The sequence below is a fragment of the Carlito syrichta genome, unplaced genomic scaffold (genome assembly GCF_000164805.1).
Source record: "Carlito syrichta isolate Samal-C Ts95f unplaced genomic scaffold, Tarsius_syrichta-2.0.1 Scaffold304492, whole genome shotgun sequence".
Taxonomy (NCBI): domain Eukaryota; kingdom Metazoa; phylum Chordata; class Mammalia; order Primates; family Tarsiidae; genus Carlito; species Carlito syrichta.
Window position 1 is genome coordinate 202,646 of NW_007248588.1, and position 13,237 is coordinate 215,882.

At 34.8% G+C, this 13,237-nt stretch overlaps 1 protein-coding gene across 1 annotated transcript; it reads right to left on the reverse strand.

Annotated features, from left to right (window-relative positions):
- Window positions 1-11,863: 11,863 nt before the first annotated feature.
- Window positions 11,864-12,808, reverse strand: LOC103262424 (olfactory receptor 2B6-like). The gene has a single exon (XM_008060044.1). It carries the CDS (start codon window positions 12,806-12,808, stop codon window positions 11,864-11,866), a length of 945 nt encoding a protein of 314 aa, XP_008058235.1.
- Window positions 12,809-13,237: the final 429 nt, after the last annotated feature.

Sequence of the window (13,237 nt, forward strand, 5' to 3'; positions counted from 1 at the left end):
GCGTGCCAGGAGTGGGACTCCAACTCCAAAAAAAAAAAATTTAAAGATCAGTTTAAATTTATCTATGTCACTGGGATCAATGTAGAAATAGTGGTTGTTAGCTATATTCGGGTAGTGGTTGTCTCAACATAAACAATAATTTTCAAATTCTGTTCTTGAAGATATGGTAAATGCAATGGTATTAGGAAGCATTTTTTAAAGCAAGAGTCTAGCTTCTGTACAAAAGTTTTATATAGGCATTTATAAATAATAACTTAATAATTCAGTCAGAAATTTAATTTCTATGGTATTTTCAAATTTTTTCTCTCTTTTTTTTTTCCTCTACACTTTCAGTTTCCAACTCCTATACCTACAACTTTAGATTACAGCTCCTAATTCATACCATGATGATGTTCTTCCACAAGTTCCCTGGGCTATAAAAAAGCTATATTAATTTATTTTTATTAATAATCTAATTAATAGCATTGGATAACCTGATACTGCTTACAAGACTCAGGTAGAAAAGGTTTTCTGTTATAAATTTAATTCACAAGTTATCTTTGATATCTCCCCATTGTCTATGATGATAAAGAACAAAATGGTAGTAAATATTAGAGCCATCACTATTTTCCTCCTTGGTGTAAATAAAATTTGTGATGTTGCTTGGAAAACAGTCCACTATTCCCAGATGAGTCACTTAAAGCAACTGAAATTTATTATCTTATAGTTCTAGAGGCCAGGAGTCTGAAGTCAAGATGTCAACAGGACAGTACCACCTCTAACACTTTAGGGGAAAATCTATTCCTTGTCTCTTCCAACTTCTAGTGGTCACAGGATTTTCTTTTCTTATGGCCACATCCCCCCATTCTGTCTTCTCATTACCTTCTCATCTGTGTATGTATGCCAAATATTTCCTTACTTCTTTCATATAAGGATATTGGTGATGGCATACAGTCCCGGATAATCTTTTTTTTTTTTTTTTTTTTTGAGTTGGCGTCTCACTCTGTCGCCCAGACTGGAGTGCAGTCGCAGCTCCCGGCCACCGCAGCCTCGATCTGCTGGGCTCCGGCGATCCTTCCGCCTCAGCCTTCAGAGTAGCCGGAATTACAGGCGCACGCTACCACGCCCGGCTCATTTCGATCTATTGTAGAGATGAGGTCTCACCAAGTTGCCCAGGCAGGTCTCAAACCCGCAGGCTTAGGCAATCCACTCACCTCAGCCTCCCAAAGGCACGGGATTACAGACTGAGCCACAGAGCATGGCTCCGGATAATCTTTTAACCAATATTGGCTTCTCGTGTACTTTTGGCCACATGCTGGTGGTTCTAAGGCCTATGACTCAACATAAAGTTGTTAGCCCAACTTTTCCCCTAGAATCTTCTATATGAATAATCAAAATATGTGTAATAGAACTTTAACTGGAATATTTACATAACCCGATGCTTTTTGTATACATTTTATTAATGTAAAGGATAGTACTTTGACTTGCTCATTAAAATGTACTCTTTATCATATACCCTCTGCTATTACTGCTAAGTTGTATTCTAAGAGGTTTCTAGCTTTAGTTCTTAATTTTAGATCTATGAACCTAAAAGTAAATACTTCATCAGCCTCTTCCACCAACCAAGATAGATTTAGAAAGAGTTTAGAAACTTTTTCTTAATAATTCTAACTCAGAAAATGATGTGCTAATTCATGTTTATAAATATGGCTACCAACATAGGGGACAACCCAAACAAAATTGGTTGACATTTCTAGTAGGTTTGCATAGTGTTACTGGGATTTTACCTGATTGTGATATTTACTGCAGGTATCAATTTTAAGCACCTTTTACAATAATGCTTACTTAATGGAATTTCTTACATTTGGAATTTTACATCCACTAAACTTGTATTAGAGTAATGGATATTGATGCAGTAACAAATTAACCCCAAATATTAGTGATTGAGAACAAAATAATTTATAATTTAATCACATAAAATCTGATATGAAAAGTTGATGCTATCTTCTTTCTAATGACTAGAATATCCAGGTTCCATCTAGTCTGTAATGTAACCATCTCAAAATATGACTACCAGGGTTTTTGCAGAACAGAAAGAGTGTATGTAGGAAAAAAAAGTATTTTAACAGTACTAACTCAGAAATGACACTCATAACTTTTACTTGCATTTGCCTGAATTCTTTGTCCCCACTGTAATTCAAAGGAAACTAAAAAATGGGATATCATATGTGGTAAGAAGAAGGAATCAATGTGTTGCCTCATATTACATTCACACCAGTGATGATGTTATATATAAAAAATTATTACTTAATGGAAGATTATGACTATTTACTGCTATGTTGCATTTTAAGAGATTTATAACTTTTGCTCTCACTTTTAGGTCTATGAACCATTTTGAGTAAATGTTTTATGTATTGTGTGACATAGGGGTCTAATTTTATTCTTTTGCATGTGGATATTTAGTTGTCACTGCACCATTTGTTAAAATGACTGTACATTTATCATTCCATTGTTTTGGTACCATTGTTGAAAATCAACTGACCATAATACAGGAATTTATTTCTAGACTACCCATTATATTCTATTGAGCTATATGTCCATCTTTATGCCAGTGATAGTGTCCTGATTATGTTAGCTTTGTAGCAAGTTTGAAATCAGGAAGTGTAAGTTCAACCACATTCTTTTTCAAGGTTATGTAGGCTATTCTGTGTCCCTTGTATTTTCTTTATGAATTATAAGATCATCTTGCCAATTTTCTCAAAAAAGGCAGCAGTTGAAACTTTCATCAAAATTGTTTTGAACCTGTAGATCAATTTGGGTGTGTTGTAGTCTTAACAGTATACAGTTTTTCAATCCATGAATATGAAATATTTTTCTTTTTATTTAAATCTTTGTTCTTTTTGTTTTATAGTTTATTCTTTTGATGCTATCGTGAATTGAATTGTTCTTAATTTTATGATGGTCATTACTACTGTATAAAAACATGATTATTTTTGTATGTTTATCTTGTAACTACAAACTTGTTAAACTTGTGTATTATTTCTAGAGTTTTAATAGATTCCTTAAAATTTTCTGTATAAAAAATTATATCATCTATAAAGATATTTTTACTTGTTAATTTCTATCTTGATGCATTTTATTACTTTTGCTTGCTCTAATGCCCTGACTAGAACCTCCAGTACAAATCTAAATAGAAGTGGTAAGAGCAGAGATTAGAGTCTTTTTCCTGATCTTAGAGAGAAAGTATTTAATCTTTTACCACAAAGTATGATTTAATGGTGGGTTTTTTTTTTTGATTTTTGTTTTGTTGCTTAGGTTGGAAAGCAGTGGCACACTCATTGCCACTGCTGGCTCAACCTGCTGGGCTCATGTGAGCCTAGTAGTTGTAACCCCAGGCATGCACCACCATGTCCGGCTAATTTTTCTTTATTTATTGTAGAGATGAGGTCTCGTCAAGTTGCCCAGGCTATTCTCGAACCCCTGGACTCGGGTAATTTTCTTGCCTCTGCCTCCCAAAGTGCTGGGATTACAGGTGTGAGCCACCACATCTAGCTAGTGGTGGATTTTTAGTAGATGCTCTTTATCAAGTTTTAAAAACTCCATTTTATATCTATTCTGTTGAGTGTCTTTTCCTGAATGTGTGTTGTATATTGTCAAATGTATTTTCTGAGCCTATTGAGATGATCATGTGAATTTTGTCCTTTATTCATTTAATATCATGTATTGTATTGACAGCTTTTTAGTGGTTAAATAAAACTTTCTATTCTAGGATAAATTCCATTTGATCACAGTGTATACTTCTCTGTGTGTATTGCTGAATTCAGTTTATTAGAATTTTGTTTAAAAGTTTTTGAATCAATATGGATGAGAGATATTGTTATGTATAATTATTTTCATGTACTATGTTGTCTTGGTTTGGTGTAAGAGTATAATGGCTTCATAGAATAAATTTGACATTATTCTCTCCTATACTATTTTTTGGAAGAATTTGTGAATGATGAGTATTCATTCTTTTTCATATGTTTGGTAGAATTCATGAACAATGTCTGCTGGGTCTGGGCTTTTCCTTGTGGGAAGTTTTTTGAGTATTAATTTCATAACCTTACTTACAGTTCTATTAAGGTTTTCTATTTATTTTTGAGACAGTTTGGTAGTTCATGTCTTTGTAGAAATTCATTCATTTCAACCAAGTTATCAAATACGTTGGTATACAGTTGTTTTGTTTGTTTCCTCTATTGTTTTCCTTTTTCTATTTATTCTATCTTAATCTTTATTATTTTTCTCTGCTTTAGTTTTAACTTTCTCTTTTTTGAAATCTTACATTGAAAAAATAAAGAATTAATTTGAGTTTTTAGTACATATGTTTAGAGATGTATGGTTCCCTTTCCCTTTAGCCACTGTTTTAGCTGTTTTTGTATGTTTTTATATATTGTGTTTTGTTGCATTCATCTCCAAGTGCTTTGTAATTTCTCTGTGCTTTCTTCTTTGTCTCGTTTGCTACCACGAGTTCCAAATGTGTGAATTTCTTAAATTTTATTCTACTATTGATTTATATTTTAATTGCATTGTCATAAAAAGTATAATAAAAATATACTTTGTATGATTTCAATTGTTTTAAACATATTGAAGCTTTTTTCAATGACCTGATAAATGGTCTATTCTGGAGTCCACTCCATTGCAGTTGGGATAAATTTTTTTTGACTGTCCTTAGGTAAAATATCCTCTTTTTTGAGTTAGAGTCTCACTCTCTCACCCAGACTGGAGTGCAGTGGTCACTCCCGGCCACCGCAACCTCGACCTGCTGGGCTCTGGCGATCCTTCCGCCTTAGCCTTCCGAGTAGCCGGAATTACAGGCACGCGCTACCACGCCCGGCTGATTTTTGATTTATTGTAGAGATGAGGTCTCACCAAGTTGCCCATGCGGGTCTTGAACCCGCAGGCTCAGGCAATTCACTCACCTCAGCCTCCCAAAGGCACGGGATTACAGGCTGAGCCACGGAGCCCGGCTAGGTAAAATATCTTATAGATGTTTGTTAGGTCTATTTGGTGTATCATGTTGTTTGATTCTTCTACAGTCTTGTTGATATTCTTCCTAGTTGTTCTGTCCATTATTGAAAATGGAGTATTGCATTATCCAACAATTCTGTTTGAACTTCCTATTTATCCCTTCAATTCTGCCAATTTATTTATTTTTATGGTTGCTTTTTGCATGCTATATATGTATTTTTAAAATCCTGTTTAATTAAATGACTTGTATCTTTGAATCTAAAGTATTTCTTTTGTACATAACACACAGTTGGATTTTGATTTTTATCTAGCCTGACAAGCTCTATTTCTTAACTGATTTCTTAAATCTGATTCACACCTGCTATTAACAGTTGGATTTATAGCTGTCATTTTGCATTTTATTTTCATATGTCTCACATCCTTTTTGTTTCCCTACTCATTCTTTACTGCCTTCTTTTTCTTTAAGTGCATAGTTTCTAATGAACTTTATAATTCCTGTAGTGATTTTTAAGTATATATTTTGAGTTATTTTTATGATAAATCTTCTTGGGTTTACAATGTACAATTTGATTTATCAGCATTTATTTCAAATATGTACTTTGGATCCATAAAACAAACAAACAAAAAACCTCTCCTCTTACATACCTATATTTCTTTCCCCCTTTTGTGCTATTATATTGTTACACATGTTCATATACATAGATACAAATCCAGCAATACATTGTTGCAATGATTACCTTATACAATGCTTTTTCTTTCAAAGAAGCTGAGAGATGAAAGGAGAGCAAATATAGCTTTACAAAATATATTATACTAATTTTTTGATATATTGTTATTGGTCTCTTCATTTCTTCCTGCATATTTATGCTATAATCATTGTCTTATTCCAATACAGCTTTGTTACCATTTGCTTTTTTATGCTAGAACTGTCAAATCTATTACTTTTTTATGAGTTATAGGTCCAGTGATACAATTATACATATTTATTTATGCAATTACTTTTAAAATCAGTTAAGAGAAAAAAGGAGAAGAAATATGCAATTGTACTTGTAAAGAATAGTTATAAATTATTTTTATGGCAACTTTTGGTTTTTCATGTGAATTAAATTACTGTAAGGGGTCATCTCCTTTCAAAACTTGCTTTAGTAGTTCTGGTAAGGCAGGTCTACTAGGAATAATGTCTCTTAGTTTTTGTTTACAGGAATTTCTTTATTTCACCTGTATTTTTAAAAATTAGTTGTTGAGTTTTTTTAAAAATATAGCATTCTTAGTTGGCAAACTTTTCATTTAGAGCTTTTGATATTCATCCCAGTGCTTTACAACCATCACTGTTGCTGTTGGGAAGTCAGCTCATAATCTTATTGGGTTCCTTTGTAAGTGGCAAGTCATTTTTTTCTTTCTGATTCAAGTTTTTTTTTTTTGTCATTGACTTTCAGAATTTTTACGATGATGTATCTGAGTGTGAATCTCTTTGTAGTTTTCACCCCTAAAAGTTTGCTTTGTTTTTTTCATATCTTCTATGGTTCTACATTTTTGAGATATGGTAAACATTATAATTGTTTTAATGCCATTATCTGAATACTTTGAACATGTGTGCCAGTTCTGAGTCAGTTTTGAAGGACTAATTTTTCTCTTCATGGTGTATCATATTTTCCTGCTTTTTTTGGATACTTGGCAAATTTTAATTGGAAAAATTTACCTGACTGAATATATGTGTACTTCTAAAAATATTTTTTTCTGAGATGCTATTAAGTTGCTTGGATACAATTTGATATATTTGTCTCTTGCTTTGAAGATTGTTAAATGGGATCAGAACAGAGTGTAATTCAGGACTAAGTATTCAAACTATTGAAGTAAAATTCTTTTGAGTGCTGAACTCAATTCCCCTGAAATCCTCAGGTTTTCTGTCTGTCGGGGAGAAATCTACACCCAACTCTTATGTAAACACTGGATACTGCTTATCTAAATCCATTAGATAGTTCTTTTATCAGGTTCTGATAATTTTCTCACATGCATGTGCAAATTATTGCCCAGCTAAACTCAAGCAGCATCCTCTGCTGATCTTCAGATAATTTTCTCTGCTTAGTATTCTCTTTTCTGATACTTTTTACAATAAACTCTTCCTTAGTCTAGATTCTCAGCTCTATCTCCTTTATTTATACCTCAGGTTTGTTCAGAATTTGTACTCTTTTATGTAAAGGTCAATGTCTTATTTACTTGAGATTACAACATTTATTTCTATTTTAGCGACTTACACATTCTTGGCTTCAATAAATAACGATTGAATAAAAGGATAAACATTTTCTTTTCTTTTCTTTTTTCTTTTCTTTTCTTTCTTTCTTTTCTTTTCTTTTCTTTTTTTTGAGTTGGAGTCTCACTCTGTTGCCCAGACTGGAATGCAATGGCATGCTCATGGCCACCGCAGCCTCCACCTGCTGGGCTCAGGCAATCCTTCCACCCGAGTAGCTGGAACTACAGGCACATGCTATTACACCTGACTTGTTTTTTGAGTTATTGCAGAAATGAGGTCTCACCAAGTTGCTTGGCCTGGTCTCAAAACTCTGAGCTCAGGCAATCCTTTCCCCTCCCAAAGTGCTGGGATTACAGGCTGAGCTACTGTGCCTGGCCAAACATTTTCAACATAAGATGAAACCTTACCATAGCAATCACTCATTAAAATGTTGCTGTTTTTGTTATTTTATAACATTTATTAAATGTTTTTATTTAATGATTTACTAATACTATTTTAAAATTTCATTTGGGTAATTAATCCAAATCAATATAAATCATTGTGGCGAGAGTAGGAAACCTTCAATTGTTCCTGACGTTATTGCAAATTTTCTAGTGCTCCTCTAATAAACATGATACTAGACTTTGTTCTGATATAACTATTTTTACCTTATTGTATATGTTTCTCTATTGCTTATTTTATATCACAAAGCATGTTTTTATTTAATGACTTACTGGATAGTTGCAAAGTTTACTGATGTGATATTTAATAAATTTACTAATTTTTTAGTCATAGTTTCAGGAATATCAAAAACTTTTTTATTTTTTAAATTTTTTTTTTGAGTTGGAGTCTCACTCGGTCGCCCAGACTGGAGTGCAGTGGCCGCTCCCTCCACCGCAGCCTCGACCTGCTGGGCTCCGGCGATTCTTCTGCCTCAGCCTTCTAAGTAGCCGGCATTACAGGCGCGCGCTACCACGTCCGGCTAATTTTTTTAAATTTTATCGTAGAGATGAGGTCTCGCTGCCCAGGCGGGTCTCGAACCCGCGGGCTCAGGCAATCCACTTACCTCAGCCTCCCAAAGGTGCGGGATTACAGGCTGAGCCACCCAGCCCGGCTAACTTTTTTATTAATTATGTTTTTAACATTGCATGTTTTAATAATGTGTTAGATGTATATCCTTCTAAAATCTCAGATAGCATTCGCAGAAATATTGTTTCTGTAAAGTTAAAAATTCAAAACTTTTAAAAGATTAAAACTTAGATTTTTCCTCTGACATGTCTATAATATTAAAGGTGAATCAAAGTATTTATCTAGGACTTGGGGTACAAATCTGAAGCACCAACCACATCAGCAAAGCATTTCTCTGAGTAGTTTCAATGTTCAATTATTTTAAATTTTATCTAGACTTTTAAGTAAAACTAACAAAACCAAGAAGACATAGCATTTTCATTTAGTGACCTCAAATACTGCACAACACACAACTTTGAGAAATACACTGTGTTGATAAAATGGATAAATAAATACAGTAAACATTTTTATAATACATATTAGGATATACTTTATATTTTATTTTACACCAATATGAAGTTTTATGTAAAAGTGAGTCGTGAGTTGTAAGAGACACTATGATCTTTTGTAATGCTTAGGATCTATTTCAGATTATATTAAAATTTAGGAAATTAGCTTTTTTTTCTCTTATATAGCCCAGTGCCTTCAAAAATGTGTACAGCCAGGCTCGGTGGCTCAACCTGTAATCCCACGCCTTTGGGAGGCTGAGGTGAGTGGATTGCTGAGCCTGCGGGTTCGAGACCCGCCTGGGCAGCGAGACCTCATCTCTACAATAAATCAGAAAATCAGCCGGGCGTGGTAGCGCATGTCTGTAATTCCGGCTACTCGGAAGGCTGAGGCGGAAGGATTCCCGGAGCCCAGCAGGCAAGGCTGCGGTGGCTGGGAGCGGCCACTGCACTCCAGTCTGAGCGATGGAGTGAGACTCCAACTCAAAAAAACAAAAATGTGTACAAAAGAAGTTTGTACTTTAAAAAAAAGAAGAAATGGAAAGGTAGGAGGAGGAAGGGAAGGCAGTAGTCCTAAAAAAAAAAAAAAAGGCAACTCCAGATCTATTGATATTGGTAAGTATTATGGAATACTTATGTGAGATCATGGTACATAGAAATACAAACAGGATACTACATGAGCTTGGAAAGGACTTTATATTGAAGGCAATGCTGCATAATAACATAATGAAGTGTTCAAATATGACCCATCTGAGGAGAGGGCACCTCATGTGATTAGAGTCAACTAGTTTGTATAGAGAAGCAATTTTAAGATGCAGTTGAACATGCTGAGTGGAAAAAAAAAACAGAAGTCATGTTAACATATGGAGACAAAGTGGAAATGCTAATGAAGTTGTCCATGGCATGTGGTAATCTCAATTTATTGAAGCATTTTATCTTTTAAAAGAAACTTTATGTTTTTATTAGATCCTATCTTTAATATTTGCAATTGCAAATGTTCATAATTTTAGTAGAATATTGAACTCAAGTAGGTAATTAATATTTCCAGTTATATATTAACTTAATTTAGATTCCAGGCTTTAAAATTTCTCTTAAAAGATAAAATGCTTCAATAAATTGAGATTACCACATGCCATGGAAAACCATCAGTGCATTTATTCCTGTGCATTAAGAAATGCAATAAAACACATTGAAAATTTTTCAGAAGATTGTTCATTTTTTTTTTTTGAGTTGGAATCTCACTCTCTCGCCCAGACTGGAGTGCAGTGGCCACTCCTGGCCACTGCAGCCTCGACCTGCTGGGATCTGGTGATCCTTCCACCTCAGCCTTCCGAGTAGCTGGAATTACAGGCACGTGCTACCATGCCTGGATGATTTTTTGATTTATTGTAGAGATGAGGTCTCGCCAAGTTGTCCAGGTGGGTCTTGAACCCACGAACTCAGGCAATCCACTCACCTCAGCTTCCCAAAGCACGGGATTGCAGGCTGAGCCACCAAGCCCAGCTGATTGCTCATGTTAACAAAGACCTTACAGCATATGTTATTAAAGAAACTTAATCCATTATTTTGAAATATCCACAGAGAACTGAAATAAGTAAAAATGAACAAATGCACTTACAGACAGGTTGCACTGTGGAAAGTATGATTATATAAAGAAAACCTGGGGTTATGTATTACAAGAGAAAGAATGAGAATGAATTGTATTCTTGACTTGCAGTGAGTGCTTATTCATGATTTCATAAACTATCAAACAGAAAATGATGTAAGACTGCATTAATTTAAAATTAACTTTATTATTTAAGTTTGCTTTAGGGGACACAGTACTACATTAAGTATTAAATTAAATGTCCTCTGAGAAAAATAATTTAAAGCACTTTCAAATATTATCTAGTTTTTCTGTCTCTCTCACACACAGAGATGTGCACACACACACACACACACACACACACTCTTGAATCTTTGAATTAAGGGAAGTATTAATATCACATTTGGTGGCAAAGAGACTATAGTCAAAGATAACAAATGATTATCCCCAAAAAGCACACAACTTGTACACCACTCTGTGTCAATAGTGCTATTAATACATTTACTCGTCAATGAGTATAATATTTGATTTGGATTTCAGGCAATGATGTTGAGTTTTTGGTGAATTCACTCTATTTTAACTAGGCATCTTTGGCTAATAAGTATGCGAAGCAGTTTATAGAAAAGGGGTATAAAACATTTTTTAAAAATAGAGATAATATATCAATTAAATTTTTGAATGCACCATGGTATTCTCATAACACCAACATTGAAATAGGACTAGTTTAAGTCAAGTGGTGAAGGAAGCTATCTTGTCAAACATGTAAATCCTGAGTAACTTCATTTTCTTAAATTAAACTTTTTCCCATTTTAGGTTTTTCTACCACTTTTTACTGTTCGAAACATCCCATTGTTTTCTTTTTCTTTCCAGAGTAAGTTTTATTCGTGTTGATCACAGTGTCATTGTTATGTACTACTAGAGCATATGATTGACTAAGATTTGCGGCAAAATAATTCATAATTAAAATCACCGCTAAATTTTTTCATGAATTTCTCTTTCCATGTTTCTATCTTAAATGCTTTGGGTCTAATTGTCTCTTGATTTAACTTGCCTCTGGAATTTTAAAAAGAGCCTTTGAGAGTGATTTAACTGAACATTGAATGTTGAAAGATGACTAAGTGGTGTCAGCATACATTGATTAAAATTCACTCAAAATAGTAGTAGCATGTGTTTCTGAAAAATAGGATCATTTCTAATTTACATGGGATTCATTTATAAACAATTTATGTCAATATATTTTCTAAACTTTCTAAAATTGTTTTCCTCTATACATTATGCTCTTGTTCCTTGAAACTAGATTAACTAATAGTTGTGTTTAGGGAGGAAAGACACATTGATTTGGTAAAGTTCAATATTACCAAACAGAGCTTCTCACATGTGGATAAGTCTTATGTAGATTTCACCGAGCTGACTGCTTTTTTCTTAGTCTTGTGTCATTTGTGAACTTAGTGTCACTTGATACACTGTTCCCCCATCAACTCCATGTCTGACACCTTTTTTGAAAGACAGCCATATCCTTCTTTGCTTCTTAGGTCTTCTTTTCAAAAATCATCTTGTCTTGATCCAAAACTCCTTAGTCAGTGCTCTTCTCAGAGCTGCTTTCACATCCTTGTTCCTCAACGTATAGATAAATGGGTTGAGGGTGGGTGTGACAATGCCATAGAAGAGAGCCATGATCTTCCCCCTGTCACGAGAATAGCTAGAGGGAGGTTGGACATACATGCTAATGGCTGTAAAGTAGAAGAGGGAGACCACCAGCAAATGTGAAGCACAGGTATTAAAAGCCTTCCAGCGACTTTCAGCAGAGTGGATTTTTATTACCGCTTGAGCAATGAACACATATGTGCCCAGGATAAGAGTGAGTGGCACCAAGAGTAGCAAAGCCCCTAGTACATTGAGCTCAGCTTCATTAACACGAGTATCAATACATGCTAACTTCAAAAGGGCAGGCACTTCACAGAAGAAATGGTTTATCACCCTTCGTCCACATCTTGGAGCCACCACTGTGAGAGTGGACTGGACAAGGGAGTTAGCAAAACCACTAATCCAGGTCCCAGCAGCCATGTGGATACAGCGTCTCTGATTCATGATGACTGGGTAGTGAAGGGGCTTGCAAATAGCAGCATAACGGTCAAAGGCCATGATGGCCAGAAGTATGCATTCAGTGGAACCCAAGGCTAAAAAAATATAGAGTTGGGCAATACAACCCCCATAGCTAATGGTCTTTCCCGGTCCCCAAAGGTTGACTAGCATCTGTGGGACAGTGCTGGTAGTATAGCAGAGATCCAGAAGGGATAGATTTGAGACAAAAAAGTACATAGGACTGTCAAGTTGGGGATCCAGGCGGGAAACCAGGATAATGGAGATATTTCCAAATAGGGCAAAGATGTAGGCCACCAGAAAGATTATGAAGAGTGGTGTCTCTAGCCAGGGACGATCAGAAAATCCCAAAAGGATAAAATCATCTAGTGAGCTTTGATTGTTGGTCCACATATTAGCATGAAGAGTTGTAATTTCAGCTGAGACCTCTAAATACCCACTGTCAGGGATGCACTTCAATGGTCAGAGGAGGCCACTGAGAATTAGAGATCAGAGATACTGAGATGAAATTCTCATTTTTGCTTTAATCTGCATTTGTACCCTGATTACAGTAAAATGATGTTATTTGTATCTATAATCTGATTATGTTAAAATATTGAGTCAACATTGCCAATGTAATATTGAAAGATTGCTGAAAAAAGAATAAGTAGAGTGCCAGCAACATAGTTGAGAATTTTGCTTGTTTAATAGGTGTCTTCTGGACAAACATATGCACTTCACAGCAACTTGGATGGATTTAGAGTCTATCATACTCAGCGATCTATCACAGAAACAAAGAACAGAGTACCATATGTCCTCACTCATAAGCAGACCTTGAACAAT

Excerpts from the sequence above, each read along its gene's own strand:
- LOC103262424 (XM_008060044.1), bottom strand. The coding sequence starts at position 12,808 with ATGTGGACCAACAATCAAAGCTCACTAGATGATTTTATCCTTTTGGGA.